Raw genomic sequence first — 17,666 nt, 5'->3', positions numbered from 1 at the left:
TATTTTGTCCTGTATTTAAAACTTTTTAGGGAAGAACAATGTTTGGGGTATTTTGTTGTGACAAGACAAATAACCTTGTTTCTCACTGTAACTGTACCTATTCATATACAGTACATCTAGCATTTAAATTCACACAAACCAATCTGCTGTTTCCCAGCAGAGGATACACTGGCTGAGTCATCACGCCACCTGGCCATAGCTTTTGAGTTTATGTTCATTGGATCTGAATTCCCTTGGGCATGGTATAGAGCGTGCCATATGGTGCACTGGTTTGAAAGTATTTATATGACAGTTATGCAGGCCTTAGTCATCCATTTGAGCGCTGGCTTGTTATTCTGGCTTCAATCTGCTTAAATGTTAACAACCGAAAAACACATATGTCTTGGATAAACATGTAAACACATTCATACCTTTCTACTAAATGGTTCCTGGAGAAACCACACACCTTTAACGCACCTGTTCAGTTAGTGTACATCATCAGTATCTAGCCTTCTGTCAAATGACATTCTCATATGTGAGTGTGGCATAATTCAATACCGAATTATACTTGTGTTTCAGAAAGCAACATCTTAGATTCCATAGGCATAGTCATCTTAAATATATGTTTTTTAGCAAAATGCACTAAAGTATATAGGCATCAAGTCTCTAGTCTTCCGTGAACTTGAGTTTCTCATTCGGGAAAAGCAAAGAATCACTCTCCCAACGCTGTTCTCCTCCACTGAGCTCCTGGCCCTGATAAGGTCCGCAGAGGGAGCTCTGATAAGCCCGCCACCACCTCCGCCACCCCAGCGACCCCATTCCTCAAGGCAGGGGCCCGAGACGGCAAACTCCCCTCCTCCCCCAGCAGTGACGGAGGTCATGATGCGATAACGCGCACTTGAAGTTCATTACTCCATCTGCACACCACTGCTACGGAACGACACGACTTGACTTGACTGACTGACTACTTTGCATATGAAAAAAAAAAAGCGATTTATGACACCATTAACCGAAAAAAAAAAAAAAAAATAGAAAACGAAGTCATTATAGATAATTGCCAGGGCCGTCCACGGGAGGGACAAAAGTGAAAAAGGGCTGAAAAGAAGAAGAGAGAAGAAAAACGTGTTATCAAAGCGAGGAGAAAAGTTATTCTGAAGAGGAGACGAAGAGAGGGTTGGTAGGTGGTGGGGGTCAGAGCGGACATAGGTGGCGGACAGGGCACACCCTGGATGGTCTCATCTCACACACTAATGTCCCACTGAGCAGGTTTTTGAATGGTCGGGGCTTTTGGGAACGTGAGGCGATGCAGCCGAATGCTAGCAGAGTGACGCTATGCTGTGAGAACTAGGTACCGCACGGTGATAAAATACACAGGCTTAGAGGACAGTGAAGATGCAATGTATTTCTTGTGAGACACATTGAAATGCTGCAACTGACAGCAGACAATATTTGAAGGGCTGAAAGTGGTTCCTTTGGAGAAACACACACACTCACACACATTTTTACGTACATACACACCCGCAGAATAACCGCTGTCATTGTCGGTGCGACCTGAAGTGATAAACAGTGCTAGTCACACCGCACACAGAATCACTCTCATCATCTTTCATTTTGACAAGAACAGGGCGAATGCGGAGAACTTTGAATTTCAGATTTCATTCGCAGCAGCAGTCTGCACCCCCCCCCCCCCCCAACCCAACACACACACACACACACACACACACACACACACACACACACACACACACACACACACACACACACACACACACCTCCACCCCATTTCAATCATTTCTCACATAGATTTCTCCTTGCAATGGCTCCTCCATAATTCACACACTCACTGCATACACATGCACACTCAAAAACCAAGGCAGACACATAGTACACACAAACAAACATACACCAAATAAACACACACACACACACACACACACACACACACACACACACACACACACACACATTCCAGAAAGCGTGGTTAAGCCAACCACCTTCCAGGTCCTCAATGCTATTCTTAATATTAATTCCTATGTTTGTCATACATTTGAGAATACCTTTGATTTATCTTGTGTATATCTATTACAGATGTGTATTAGATATAGAACCTCTCTATGGTCTGTGTCTCACCAGCCCCAGTCTTTGTGTATTTGTGTAGCATTTTTATGGTGATCTTTATATTCGACAAGCTAGCGTTTACCATTTCATCACCTTCACAGTCCTGGATGGTGCTTTCGTGTGTATAGATCTTGCATCAGGATGTGACCTTTGTACAGCTGTAGTAAGCCAGTCCGCCCATAGACTATACAGTATGTGCATTGATATGAGTGTTTCAAACTATTGGCTTTCATAGTAGCACTCAATTGTTACTGTCTATCGCTGAACGATTTAGAAATATACATGTATTCATATACAAATTTGAAGAATTGAATTCAAGAATTGAATTCTGTCCAACTGATTGAGGCTATAGGCTAGATGTCAGCAAACTGAGCTGAATAGGATCCATCTTCAGAGACAATTTCAGAGAAGTAACCTGAAGGTGTATTATTTGTGCCTCAAAATGGAGGGAAAAGGATTTCTGTTAGAGAGAAGAAGCATCAGCATCTGTTCTGAGCATCAACTTGAGGTGAGAGCCCTATGTGTGTCTATGGAGAATAATATTATATATTATTATTGCCTAATGCTTAAGTGATATTTAACTTTCTTTTAATAAACAAAAAAACAATAACATGTGTTTATTATGCTTATACAATATCTATTTCTTAAAAAGTGATTTAGAGATCTGTTGCCACTTCATTTGTCAAAGTGGCAGCAGGATGAGTCACAATGAAATCTGGCCTTCAGGATGCCAAAGGTCAATTGTATCCGCATCCTGGCCCTGCTGAGAGCCAGGTTAAGCCCACTCAGCAGCCCTGGCTCAGGATCAGGATAGAGAGTCCGTGTGGGTACACATGTCCTCTGTCCCCAAGGAGGTACCATTCAAACTGTCCTGCAATTGCACATAGAAATATAATATCATACTTACAGTGGGGAAAACAAGGTTTCAGTCGCTAAAATATTTTCATGATGTGATTATCTTACCCAAACTTAGATTTGATGTATCCTAGCCACCTGAATAGACCCTGGCCATTTAGCCTCCCTCCACAATGCTAATAATTTTTTGATGCATCACATCATCAACTAACCAAGAAAAGATCATATTAATTTTAATTGAACAAACTCAATATGGAGGAAAAAGGGAGATAAATGGCAATATATTACCTGCACATTAATGTTGTGGAAAGCTTTCCTGTTTAGGCTATTTGTGCTTTTAACATTGGCACTAATGAGGACATGTATCCCATTAAGTGCAGATGATTATGTTTGGAAACCCTGAATTATAAATTGATGGTCTATTCATTGACTGGTCACACAACACCATTTATTGTAGAAATTTGTAAGTATGTAAGGCCTAAATTCAACTTCGCTAACCGTAACAGGATTTGTGTTCTGGAAAACACAGTCAGACGGCAAAAAAAGTAAGCCAACAACTGCTTTCGTGCAAAGCACACCTTGGACAGCTTGGGATTAAGTTCTCTGAACACAAACTATACAATTAAAAACTAAGCTACCTGAGTTAACATACCCAGGTGAATTACGAAACCCGCTTCCTGGAATCCCCGTCTACGTAGTTAAGTCATCGAAAAAGGCATTGTTGTCAGCACAACAGGCATCCTTGCCTGAGGAATAACCCCCCTAGTGGATCTCCAGAGGGCCCAGCTCTGCCTTAACCCTTTCCCCTCTCTTCCCTCTCTCTCCTCCTCTTCCCTCTCTCCCCCCCTCCTCCCATCCCTCTCTTTTATCCGCCGTAAATCCCGTCTGGAAGGAAAACACTAACAGCTCTATGACAGGGCCATGAGCGGCTCAAGGTGTTTCTGAGGCCAAGGCTCATCTCTTATGCAGGTGGGGGGAGCTGGGGGTCTCGTGTATGTATCCTCTACTGGATCTCTGCGCCAGATTTATGCTCCAGTTACACTGATGTAATGTGTACGCGTTTATTGCCCCCCCAAGAGTGAAAAGCGAATAACGAGGAAGTAACTCCCCCTCCCCCACCCCACATCCAGCCATTACATCCCTCATAGCACTCCATCCGCTACAGTAGCATCTTTCAGCATACACCACCCACACCACCCCTACCCCCACCACAGTTATTGTGGCTCCCTCGGATTTACTCCCCCCCCCCCTCTCTGATGGACACAGACGGCCGCGATGGCAGCTTTATGTGGAGAGTGATTGACTCCCGGCATAACAACAGAATAATTGAAGGCTGGAAGGCTCTAATATGGAGTCTTCAGAGACAGTGTTCTGCTAGAGCTGTTTTGTCAGTCCAGGTTATTAAGTCTTTACAGCCAGGAATGGAGAGAGTGTGAGAGACAGGGGGAGGAGGAGGAGGAGAGACACAAGAGGTAGGAAGTAGAGGGGGAGTAAAAAGTGGATGAGAGAGGAAAAAAAACAATAAATGGAAAATGGATTGAACAATAACAAAGGTGGAGGAGGGAGGCGATGAAGGAGGGAGGGAAGGAGGGAGGGGATGAAGGAGGGAGGGAAGGAGAGAGGGGATGAAGAAATGGACTGAAAGAAAACAAGAATAAAGAGAAGGGCGTATGAGAGAATTCCATTCTCTTCTTGTTAGAGAAAATAACAGGAGGAACTAATACATCACTCTCCCTTTCATAGCTAAATAAAAATGAGTGACGACTGCTTACGGACACAGTAAAAACACAAATCTGCTGTCAGACAGTGATTAATTAAACATCACAGAGTCCACCACTGAGAACGGACTTCGATGAGTCATCGGTAAGCAGCGGCGTGAACTCGCCTGAACCCCAGACGGTGTAGCACATCAAAGGCCGTGGCACACGGTGGCACCTACACGTCCAGTCTTCTGTTTCAGTGCTCACCCCGCACCACCCCACACCACCCCGCACCACCCCACACCACCCCACACCACCCCGCACCCCTGAGCTCCCCTGAGCTCCCCTGTCAGACAGGCACAGTCGGTGGAGAAGCGAGGGAAACAAAGAGTGCAATGCGATTGTTTACTGCTCTGCTGAACATGTTGACACCGTGACCGAACACCACCGACGTTTTGAGTCAGAACAGAAGGGGTGGAACAGGAAAACAAACCAGGAGCACACAAAAGCACATGGCAAACAAGACACACCACTGGCGGAATCCCTCACCCCTTTTTCTCCCTCACCCATTTTCTCCCTCTCTCTCTCTCTCTCTCTCTCTCTCTCTTTCTCCCTCTCTTTTTCTCTCTCTCCCCCTCTCTCTGTCTGGCACTCAAAAAACCCTCAGTTTAGAGGTTTACACAGTCATGATTATCTGTTTGCAGACAATAAAAGGGAAGATGATGATGATGATGATGATGATGATGATGATGATGATGGTGATGATGATGGTGATGACAAGTCATTCAGATCTAATAATCACAGATTTGTGCAACTCAACCGCCTTGTCATTATTATCTGAGTGATCCAGCTGAAATGGAGGGAAGGCTAATTAGAATGGAGAAATGAGAGAGACGAAGACAAAGCACCCAGGAGAAAGCGAGAGAGTGAGACTAACACCCTGATGAGAGATGATAATTCAATAGAAACGATGAGGAAAAATACACTTTGTTAGAATTAGACAGAGATAGGGAGGACGATGGAGTGATACAGAGAGAAAGAGAGGAGAGGGAGAGGAGAGAGAGAGAGAGAGAGAGAGTGGCAGAGAGAACAGAAACGCACAGACCAAGCATAGACCCATAATTAGAGGCGCCTAACATCCGTGTGCGAAGGCGAGGAGAATCTTCTCATTTTCGGCGCGATGGAGATAGAGTGAGTTAGTGGCTCGCAGACCTGGTGGGCGATTATCAGAGGCCTCCCTCCAACCAGGCTCTGTTTCATGTTCCAACCATGTCCCTGGGCAAAGACTCTCCACTCTCTGTCTCTGTCTCTCTCTCTCTCTCTCTCTTTTCTGTCGTCTTTCTCTCTCTCTTTCATTTATCTTCCCCCTCTGTCTGCCTCTCCTCTCTCCAACCTGCCCTTGCCTCGCGTTCCCTCTCATTTCAGCTCAGAGCATTTATTCTGCCCATTTGGAGAGCTCTCACTCTCGCAGGGGCTCATCTCCATCCACCTGTTCTCATTTCCCGTCACAGACGTCCAGCGTTTGGAGACCTTGTGTTTTCGGTCTTCGTCTGACCTTTTCTTTCTCTGAGCTGTTTTCTCCTCTCATCTGTGCGAGAGGAGGAATGCTGACTAAAGGTCATTCAGGACGCTCTCCCCATCATCACAATCTCTCGCCCCCGCATGACCCCCCCCCCATCCTCCTCCCATCCACCCCCTTTGTGTCAACTCACCATCAGTTGCTGTCTTAATGACATGGGAGCAAGTTCTCTGGATCAATCAAACAGTCAATTGCCCCTCACTCTCCAGTCCCTGAATTTCTTTTCTTCTTCTTTTCTCTTCTTCCTCCATCCCTCCCTCTTTCTCTCTCTTTTTGCACATGATGTTGATGGGCCAACCTGACGTATACCTGTCGATGGCTCTTAAAAGGCTGGCATTCAAGTCAGCCAAGCCAGAGCAGCGCTTCATGCTGACTCTGACGCCTGCGGTCAGTCATAAATGAAGGCCTCTGGTCTCTCTAAGTCTCCGGTGAGCTGAGGCAGGACAAGGCATCAGCTCTGGTGAAAGGGAGGCTTGGTCACGCTTGCCCGGTGCCAGGGGCAATCAGAGGAAGATGTGCAGGAGGCCAGAGCCATCTTGGTAACAGGTTCAACAGCGTGGAGCCACGGCCTAGAGCGCTGTAGGGACACGGCTCAGCCTGAGGGGGTCTGATTACACACACCTCTGCCAGGGATTACCGTGAAGGGTAGCGGGAGGAGCAAATAGTACTCATCTGGCAAACAGAGTTTACACCAGCTTCTTCTGATGGTGCAACTTACAATTACTCAATACTATTACTATTGTATGCTAATGTAAATAAATAAACAAATGAATGAATGATAAACACTGTACTATTACTACTATTAGTGTACTATTATTACTACACTATTGATGTAGTTATTATATATATTATATAATAGAGCATTATGCACAATGACATTACTATATTATGGTGCTAACGCTTACAACAGTGGTTGTAGATAGCTAGAAGAGCATTTTATATCGCACCATTTAATACAGCTCCGAAAAACTGAATTGTTTCTTTCTCAGTTGAGCAACAAAATGGCTGCTTGAGCAGCACTGATTGGGTGATGAGACGGGACGCTTTGTTGTGGAGCATCTGTACTCTCCGGGACTCCATGCTGAATGCAAACGAAGGCTCAGTTAAGAGGGAGGGCTCGTATTGTCAGCGTGTGGATTATCCCGGGCCCTACAGTCCCGAATAAAATCCCTTGATTGGAATCAAAAACGGAAATGCGTCTGCAAGTGGGGGTTGCCAGGAAAGGTCATTTCATTTTCTCTGAGCAAAGTTGATTTTTTTTGCTTGCCTCCCTCTCTTGCGAGGATTTTGACGCAGGTAAACATCCCGAATCATTAATTTCCCCGCTGGCAGAACGTGAGGACAGACGTGGACCTCGCGAATCCAGAGGTTAATTAAATCCAAATTAAACTCATTAAACAACCAAGACACCTGCCTTTTAACAAAGCAGTCAAACAAAAACAGGCCAGGATATGTCATTAATGTGCTAATATTCAAGCCAGTCTTTTGTTTGGCTGCTTGTTGGACACACAATAGGAAATCCCATTGATTAACCCCAGTCAATATTGACCACCACGAAGCTATGATAATTGTAAAAGCAAACGTGCATGGCATTAGCTGAGAACTCCCATGGAGATTTATGGCAACGCTAATGGACTCAGAACAAAGGCAGGGGAATGTTTCTGTGCTTATATGTGTGCATATGGGAGATGGGAGAGGGAGGGAGATTGAGGGACAGAAGGTGCCAGCACATGTGTGTGTGTGTGTGTGTGTGTGTGTGTGTGTGTGTGTGTGTGTGTGTGTGTGTGTGTGTGTGTCTGTGTGTGTGTGTGTGTGTGTGTGAGAAAGACAGATAGACTACGTGTGTGTGTGTGTGTGTATGTGTGTCTTAGTAACATGTGTGTTACTATGTGTGATCTATTATGTGGGTCATGTGTGTTTCTTAGTGATTCTAAATACTAAATGCACACACTGGGAAAACCACTACAAAACTCCAGGAATTCGTCACCCACAATACAGGAGTTGTTGGCTTGGCATCTCTGCAGCTCCGCAGTCAGTCAAAACACCCTCAGTTTCAGTACTGTCTCCTTTGGTAGTGGCACAGTGTGCTTCTCCCCAAGGCAGAAACGGGAATTACAAAAAAAAAAAAAAACGAAATAAAAAAACTGATTCATTCCACGCCCAGACATGCAGAGACAGTGGAGCAGCTTCGCTCTGCTTGGTGGGAAGCCCAGGACTCCACGCAGCACCCTTTGATAAATCCGTCGCAAGTCACCCGCCTGCCCGTCGCCCGCACACCGCGCCAACAGCGCCCATAGATAATTTAGATGGACTAAGTTGCCTCTGGGAAATCGTTCAGGGGAAACGCTCCGCGCCCATTTTCAAAGCGCTCCGCCTGCCAAACGTGTGGCTGGAGGGCATTTGTGAAAGTGAACTCATCAGGGGGAGTCAGAGGCCCGTCGTGTTGCCTTCACCTCATCTGAACCTGGGCGGAACATACTGTATTTTTTTTTGCCAGCCAATCAGGACTGCCGATTTCAGGAACGGCAGGTCTGTGATTGGCTGTGCAGCACTCACCTCGGGCTCCTTGACGTGGCCCTCCTGGAAGGAGCAGGTGCGCGGGTCGTGCGTGCAGACGTGCCGGTACTTGCACCAGTGGCACTGGTACGGACTCCCAACACAGGACAGGCACCTGCAGGCACAGCAAAGGGGAGAGTGAGGCAAAGACAGAAAGAAAACGAGTGAACGAGTGGTCAAAGCAGAATTGACACATCAACATAGGTCATTTCAATATGGGACACATAAACACTGTCTCTCGAAGCAACAAAGATGGCTGCAAACGGTATATGGTAAAAATGCGGACTCACGACTTGTGGACGCTGCAGTTGTAGAAGACGAAGCTGGTGTTGGCAAAGGCCAAACCTGTCTCCTTTGACTTGAGGTAGAGCTGCACAATTTGATGGTCTCCTAAGCGGGAGAACACACACACACACACACACACACACACACACACACACACACACACACACACACACACACACACACACACACAAACACACACAAAGACATGCACAGACACACACACAAAGAGGGAAAAAAAATAAGAAAATGTGAGAGTGGGAAGCTGGCGATTTCACACGTGTCCACTGAGCGCTGCAGCGGGATGTGGTAGCCATGCCAACTGAGCGCCCAGCTTGACTACAAGCTCCTTTATCAGGTGCTGCCAACACTCCACAGCGCGACGCTCTAGGACACGCGCAGTGTGAAACACACAAAGCGCTCGACTCACTTTCCCTTCGCTGCGGCATAAACGCATCGGGTAAATTACAACCAAGCTTCACACTCAAGTGGCTCAATTACGCAAGTTCAAAGCACGCTCAAGAGGGGAAAGGTCAATGGATTTTTTTTTTCTGTTCTATCATAACGAATGCTTGGCCCTGTCACCACGGAGACCATAGGTAAGGACATGAGGTGGGGAGGAGGTGGAGTTGGAGGTGGTGGTGGTGGTGGTGAAGGTGCTCTTGAAAGAGTTTCTCCCTCCATCCTTGTCTCCCGACGTGTCAAACAATACGGGCTATCTGGATAAATCAGTGTGGATGGAAACATTTCCAGCACGAGGCTTTCAAAGTCCCTTTGAAATGGAGAGATAAGAAAAGAGAGAGAGAGAGAGAACAAGAGAGAGCAAAAGAGAGAGAGAGAGGGAAAGAGAGAGAGAGATGGGGAGACGCAGGATGAAAAGAGGAACCTGTACAAGTTAATCGAAGCACTGCACAGAGGAGCCATCTTCAATGTCCCTTTGTCTGGGCTAATGAAGGAACTCATGTTTAATTCATCAGGGAGGCTTGGATAACATGCCGCTCAAAAGAAGAGCACACTCCTCTCTCTCCGTCTCTCTCTCTCTCTATCCCCAACTTTCTGCTGTACCTGCTCTCCCTCTCTCCCTCCTTCTCCCTCTCTCAGTCTGTCTCTCTCTCTCCCTCTCTCTCTTTATCACCAAAGGGGGAAACATTCATCAATCATTGTAAAAGGTGGCCTGACAACAAATCTGTCCTAATTAGCGCACCTAAATGCTACCTTGATGTCTGAAGTCTCTGCTTTCTGTCTAGACCCCAAAAGAGGCCAGAAGAACAGGCCGCAGCCTAATGAGACACTCAGGAAGGAGGGATACACACCATCCTTGTGACTATGACAGCTATGAGTGAGATGTGGAGAGAGTGGGATGAGAAAAGGAAAGGAGAGAGAAAAGAGAGGGAAAGAGAGAGAATGAAAGGAACAGGGGGGGGGGGGGGGGGGGGGCTGGCTAGGCTAATAAATGACCTTCCCCATGATGCTTTTGTGTATATGGGGAGACCAAGGCTGGGGGGAGGGTATATCTGCACCCCCCCCCCCCCCCCACGACACACACCCCACCTACCGACTCCACATGAGCTTATATCCACCGCATCAACAGTTTTTTATGACTTTCATATGGGGGAGCTGCAGAACAAATGTCCCAAATACCCCTCTTCACCCTCGGGCTGGCACTCTCCATTAACTTCACATCTGTGTGTGTTTGTGCTGAAGTTTATCGGTGTGTGCATAAGAATATATGTTCTGTGTGTGCATGTGTGTGTGTGTGTGCATGTGTGTGTGTGCATGTGTGTGTGTGTGTGTGTGCATGTGTGTGTGTGTGTGTGCATGTGTGTGTGTGTGTGTGTGTGTGTGTGTGTGGGAGCGCCTGGCGTCACTGAGCTCTGCTGCTTTAGATCGCGCGACTGGGCCCTAGCAGGTACTTAAGAGCTGTAATTTCATGGTGTCCTGGCTGCCTCCAGTCCGTCTCCAGCCAGCCTTATTGGTGTTATTATTCACGTGGAGCCTTGCGCAGGCACACAGCTGGGCTCGCACTCAGGCCGGCCACAGCCAGTCATCTGCTAATTCACATAATGTCCGGTTATGCACTTTCACTACCAACAAGAGGCCTTGTGGGAAAAAAAGGAATTTCAGCCACGGCCAATTTTCTCTCACCTTTTCTTTGTTCCTCAACACCTACAGCCATTGCAGAAGCCCCCTGTGCCGACAATAACCTACATTCACTTAATCGTACGGTGTTATAAATGAACTGAAACACTGAAACAACTGTTTTGGGTATCAAACGCTGGGAACAAAATGAACGGCTGTCCTTATGCCGCTGTGGGGGAGGAGAGAAGGGGGCGCACTCTGCTCCACGGCGAATATGGGCCCTGCGGCAGGAGGATTGTGGGGCACAAAGCGGTATTACCCCCCCCCCCCCCCAACGCGTGCCGTAGCGAGGTGCGTCGGCGTCTTCATTATCTGTGCGCAGAGCAACGTGGCGGCGTTATAAAAAATTACCAGCCTCCAGACAGCGGCCCAGATGTGAGCACTTTTCAATTATGCCGAGGTTAACCAACCACAGCGGAGGAGAGGAGGAGGAGAAAGACGAGGGGGCTGTGAGGAGAGGAGGAGGAGGAGGAGGAGGAGGAGGAGGAGGGAGAGAAAAGAAGAGAGAGAGCAAGAGAGAGAGAGAGAGAGAGAGAGAGAGAGATGGCAATCGAGAGAATGAGAAGAGGCAGAATAAAGGAGAGAGAGAGAGGCGCACAGAATACGTAAGCAGCTGAGCCATGAATGGAGAGAGGGAGAGAGTGAGTAAGCAAGAAAATAGAGATGGAAAGAGCCAAGGAGGAGGAGGAGGATGAGGCGGAGGAGAGCAGACATGGATTGCAGAGTGGAGAGTGAAGAATGCTGAGCAAAAGAGGCACTTTTGAGGAAGAGGAGCCTTTTCTCCCCCACCTCCCATCCTCCATCCCTCCTTCACCTCTCTCTCTGTCTCTCTCCTTCTTTCTCTCTCTTTCCCTCTCTCTCTCTCTCTCTGACTGGGCCTTATCTTGGGGAGAATGAATGCTGTCAAAAGCGGTTTTCAGGCTCGCCGGCTGCCGCTCGTGGAGAGCACCATCAGCCAGAGGGATTCAATCACTCGTCTCGGCCCCAAATTCCCTCAAATCCCCCCGCCAATGGGCTCTGGGAGAACAGCACTGGAGAGGCGGCGGCAGGGCCTGCCAGTCTACAACCGCACACAGCCCCTCATCTTTATCTGACTGACTGACTGACTGACTCACTCACTCACTGACTGACTGACTGACTGACTGACACGCTAGCAGCAAAGGGGCTTTACTAGAACAAACCTGGTGGCTGTCCTCTCCGGTAAAGGTCCTCAAAACAAAATATTGGCTTCAGCTGAGGTAGCGGCATAGGAATGGGGACTTTGACATTCACCGTCTCTCTCTATCTCTCTCTCTCTCTCTCTCTCTCTCTCTCGTGTCTGTCACTCTCACTGTCATGGTTTGCATCTCTCTATCTCGCGGTCTCTTTCTGATACAAATGCAAACCTCTTATCTTCGAACTCAGAGTCACTGGTACTGTGCTCCAAAACACCAATGCGGTCCAAAGACCTTGAGCAGCGGTGGGTTGAAGGGGCGGGGCTCCGTTACCTTGGTCGATGACGATGCGAGGGACGTCCTTCTCGGTGGGCGAGCTGCAGCGTATGCGGTTGCCCTCCACCAGGCCGTCCATCTCCGCCAGGTCCTCGAAGGTGCAGTTCACCCCAGCAGACAGCTCGGGCACGTTATGGGCCTCCAGGACCAACTGCAGAGACGAGGGGGAAAAGACATAGGAAGAGAGGTCAGCAAAGGTCAACAGAGAGAGAGAGAGAACGAGAGAGAGAGATGAGTCTTCTTGAAAAGATGAGAAAGGAGGGGGAAAAAAAGAGTGCTGTGAACAAGGGACAAAAAAAACCTCTTTAGGTGTTTGAGGGTCTTCCTGAGGGTCCCTTAATGCAGGGCCCTGGTGCTCTGGTGTCTCGGGCGGCGTAGTGGGCTAATGACCTCTTAGCAAAAATAAGGCCATCTGCAGCCTGACATCAAAGTAACGGAGGAGGTGGCGGAGGTGACAGCCGTGCTGGCGAAACACGTCCGCGTCCATCAAGGAGCTCCCGCAGCCCCATTACACACAGGCCTCTGACATTAATGCTGCCAAATGGCCGTGTGAATGGCCGTGAGTGTGTGTGTGTGTGTGTGTGTGTGTACTGTATGTGTGTGTGTACTGTATGTGTGTGTGTGTGTGTGTGCACGCACATATATGTGCATGCGTGCAGTGTGTGTGTGTGTGTGTGTATGTGTTTGTGATGTGTGTATGAAGTGTGTGTGTGTAGTCATGTGTGGTGAGGGATGCCTCATGGCTCTCATCTCCTGGACACAGACCAGGCCAGCAAGACCCATGATTCCATTTAATGACCAGCCTCTCTGCAGACTGTAGGTGAAGACGCAGATAGCGGAAGGCAAAGAGAGAGAAAGAAAGAAAGAAAGAAAGAAAGAAAGAAAGAAAGAAAGGGGGGCATAGTAGCACTAGCAATAACAAGAATTAGTGATGGAGGGAGAGAGAGAGAGAGAGAAGTTGTGGATGAAGGTGAAAAAATGCACGAGACTGTTTGTAAGCAGCTTTTCCCGTGTGGAGAAAAAAAAAAAACCCTCATCCGCGATGAGAAAACAGACTCTCCTTGAGCTCGAAGAACGAGGGAGGGAGAAGAAAGGGACGAAGAAGAGAAACCTGGGGCTAGAGAGAGAGAGAGCGAGAGGATACGTCAGTGTTCATGTGTGAACGAGTGAACGCAGGTGAAGAGGGGTCAAGTCCAAATATACATATTGATGGAATGCAGTGGCCCGGCATTGATTCCGGTGCTGGCTGCATTACATTTGTGATGTGGGCCGAAACATCCAGCGCATCACGGCGCGCCACAGAACGGCTGACCTGAGCTGTTTTTATATTGCTGTTTAATGAAAAGGACGAGGCCTCTGCCGCAGATACAGCCTTTCCCATTAAAGCCCACGGATGCGCAGGCGACTGCTTGCCTGAGTCTGGGATTTCATTTATTTTTCTTCTCTCTCTCTCTCTCTCTCTCTCTTTCTCTCACCTTCCTTTTCTTTTCGAGGAGGAGAGGGGCCACAAGAGGGGAATTTTATTCAATTCCATTTGCATGTGTGCTCCACCAATGCAGGCTTTGCTGTGGTTTGGAGAATCGCCTGCTGCATATGTTGTCCCTGTCAGTCAGTTTTTTTTTTCTTCTGTAGGTTGCCATGGCGAAAAGAGCAGAAAGCAGTGGATCAAAACTGATCAGATGGCCCAGGTTCATCTAAATGTAGATTCATCAACTGCTTCATTATGCCGCAAGGGTTGAATTGGAAACAAAATGAAACACCTCATGTACACACAAAACATATACAAACACACACACACACACACACACACACACACACACACACACACACACACACTCACACACACACACACAAAGACACACTTACATCTTGACATCTTTTGCCTCCAGGGACTGATAGCACAAATTCAGACCCTATTGTCCTCCCATCACTACTTGAATAAAAAAGGTTTTCACAAGCAGCAAATGAAATCAATATATATTTAAATGAAAGCCCGACGCGAGATAAACAACTCAGCATTCAGTCGCGACCTCCGTCTGATGTGCTGTTATTTTCTCAGACACACGTGTTTTCAGTTAACTGACAGCGAAAAATGCTCATTTTCATTTATGGATTTTTTTCATCTCTATTTGCTTTCCAGTAACGACCAACACCAGCGAGCCGTCCACTACACATGCCACTTGACCACGAGTCACTGTGCGCCACAGCCTGCGCCTGAGACTCAGGGCGGCCTCTCCACACTGACCGGTGAGTGCCAGCCATTGATCGGAGCTGCCGGTAACAGTCTCAGGTTTACAACCCTGGGCACGCTGTGGAGGCGCTGTGGCTTCACTTGTCTGTGCGGAGACTCCAGAGGCTCCATTACTGCTCTCTGTGTATTGATTGAGGGCTCAGCAGTAGGCCTTCTCAAAACAAATAATTATTATTATTAATGTATTATTAATATTATCGTTATAAATGAAAAAATAATCAGAGCTGATGAAGTGCATGAAAAAAAGATACCTCTCTTTGTTTTCTTCTCTTATTTAAAAAAAAAATGAAGCTTCTTGGGTTTGAGAAAATTAAAAATGTTCATTCGAGACTTAGCTTCTGGAGGGAGGCTTTAGGTTTATCTTCTCAAACAAACATTTAATAACAAAAAAGGTTAAGGAGCATGCTGCCTGTCTGCAGATGCTCTGTGATCAATTTGGCAGTGAAATCTGCGGCGCTGCCTTGGGTGTTAGCTGGTCTGTGGGAAAGGTTAAACATGCCCACACTCTCACTGTCATCACCCAGTGGAGGAGTCAAGGGCCAGCATATGAAATCAGGGTCAAATTTCGAGAAAGCATTAGTATAGTGTGCCAATGAGATTGGTTTAAAATTCACCACGCCGTGTTGGCTACTGGGGGGAGGGACGCACCGATGGTGGTTAATGGAATTCAACAATAAAAGATGAGATCAAACCCTTCCCCCGACACACACACACACACACACGTGTTCACAGAAACCCAGGCTCGAATCAAACAAGTACACGAGTGAGAGTCAAGAAAGAGACCACTATGAAAAGAACAAAAAACATCAAATAACTCAAATTACAAGCACTGTCGAAAAGTAGATCTCAGCACACGCCGACGAAACGTGATTATATTCCTACAACCGTCCTCCCCCCTGCCCGCCCTCCCCATCAAAATGGACTTGTCTGAAGCCTTGTCAGGCCTGGTGAGGTACAGTAATCTGATGGCGAGCGTTAGGGGGAGGCGGCGGATTACACGTGGGATAAGGGGAAGTGGTGCGGCCTGCTTTGATGGGCTTTAGAGCAGCAGGACACTGGAGCAGGGTGGCAGGGTCTACAGGCACACATTAAAAAGAGCAGCAGCAGCAACGACAGCACTGCAGGACTGCAGAGGGCCCGGGCACATCAAGGAGACGGTGAGTGGCAGGAGGGGGGGGGGGGGAGGGGGCAGGATTAATACAGGCGTGTGGACCAAGCCCATGTCCTCTGTGATTGCCGCTAAAAACACAGCCTCCCTGCGCCCGACTGGCAGGTGCCTTCGGATGCTTTGATGTTAAAGGAGCCGTATTGTAAGATTGTGGCCAAAACTGGTACTGCAATCAATTTCAAATTACTGTAGAGCGGTGTATCTCCTCCCCCTCCCCCCTGACTGGCAGAGCTGGCAACCCAGATGCCGAAACACTACTGACTTTGTGATTAGTAGATAGGTGGAGGGTGGCGCATCAGGCCAAAACACAACATGACAAAATCAACATCAGTTGAGGGCTGCAACTTCACTTTTTAAATGACAATATCCTGGCCGGACTATTGTTGTCAATGATTTGAAATGAACATGATTTCTTAATGTCTAGTGACATATCAGGGCCATATTATGATTAATTGAAATACATTTCTTACATAAGGTTCCTTTAAGGCTGCCACCATTTGGGTGCCCTGATTTGACCATTCCACGGAGCAGGGAAACAGGCTGCTCAAACGTACTATCGCACTAACATAACTGAGGGAAGAGTACTGATAGAATCTTCTGGCTCTAAACTAATGTTATTAGTGCATTTGGGAAAAAATGGCCTTGATTGCTCATTTATTTACTTAAGCTGTTGTTTGAAAGGGTAAATAAATTAGATGGCATAAATTAAGTCAGTGCATTTGAACGAGTCTGTGAGTCACAAAAGCTTATATTAGTTCACCGTGCAAACCCCATGACGTAATTCGCCTGAAATCATTCAAGCCATCTTGGATAGATCCATATAGGCCGGAGGCATGTAGGGACCAATGATTGCATTAATGCCCAGAGCAGAGAATGAATGGGCTGTATAACTGCATTAGTAAGACACATTATCAATACCTGTGCCTTTAGGCATGCTTCTCAAAAGCACTTAAGAATCAGGTTTGTTTGTTTCTGCTTTAGAAAGCATGGGAACAAAGGACAGAGCATGTTTACTCTTGACCTGCAATTGAATCTCTGCAGCCACTCTATGGTTTGTCCTCTGCTGAAGTGGTGGAACATTCAAACGTGCTATGAGTCATTTACACTCAGTTTGAAATGAAGCATCTTGTAGTCATGTGACTAAAATGTGTTCACTCAAAGATAGATGAGCCTCTGATCTATATAAGCTTCTGCACTTAACGCTACACATACAACAGAATACTAGCACTGACGAAATGTATGTAAATGCATATGTGTCCATAAAATATGGATAATTGGTTCCTGTATTGTAGCTGACCAGTTTGTACACATTGCTTAAGTGTGTGTGACCTCTGCCAGTACGAAAACTGTGGCATCTGCTACACAGGCTGAGTGACACTCACCATGACGTTGTACTGGGAGACCGAGATGTTGTTGGGGTGGACACTAAGTCGCACACACTGCTTGATGTCCGAGGCGAAGCGGCGGGGTTCTTCTGAGCGCTCGCATTTCTCCTTCCTGGTGCACCTGCACAACAAGAGAGAACATGGAAGATCGTGTTTAGAACCCA

The 17,666-nt window shown here is 47.2% G+C and overlaps 1 protein-coding gene across 4 annotated transcripts in view; it reads right to left on the bottom strand.

Moving 5' to 3' along the window:
- The window catches only part of plxna4 (plexin A4), a 220,533-nt gene that overhangs the window by 60,586 nt on the left and 142,281 nt on the right, over positions 1 to 17,666 (bottom strand). For 3 of the 4 annotated variants that reach the window (XM_042078869.1, XM_042078868.1, XM_042078871.1), the window contains exons 6-9: positions 17,500 to 17,623; positions 12,696 to 12,849; positions 9,078 to 9,177; positions 8,788 to 8,902 (exon numbers count right to left, since the gene is read on the bottom strand). In XM_042078869.1, the coding sequence (XP_041934803.1) occupies positions 8,788 to 8,902; positions 9,078 to 9,177; positions 12,696 to 12,849; positions 17,500 to 17,623 (493 nt within the window). Of the gene's footprint in view, positions 1 to 2,714; positions 2,969 to 8,787; positions 8,903 to 9,077; positions 9,178 to 12,695; positions 12,850 to 17,499; positions 17,624 to 17,666 lie in introns of those variants that run through there. The other variant, XM_042078872.1, reaches the window with a different exon arrangement.

The sequence above is a fragment of the Alosa sapidissima genome, chromosome 22 (genome assembly GCF_018492685.1).
Source record: "Alosa sapidissima isolate fAloSap1 chromosome 22, fAloSap1.pri, whole genome shotgun sequence".
NCBI lineage: Eukaryota > Metazoa > Chordata > Actinopteri > Clupeiformes > Clupeidae > Alosa > Alosa sapidissima.
This window is presented reverse-complemented; position numbering and strand designations above follow the sequence as displayed.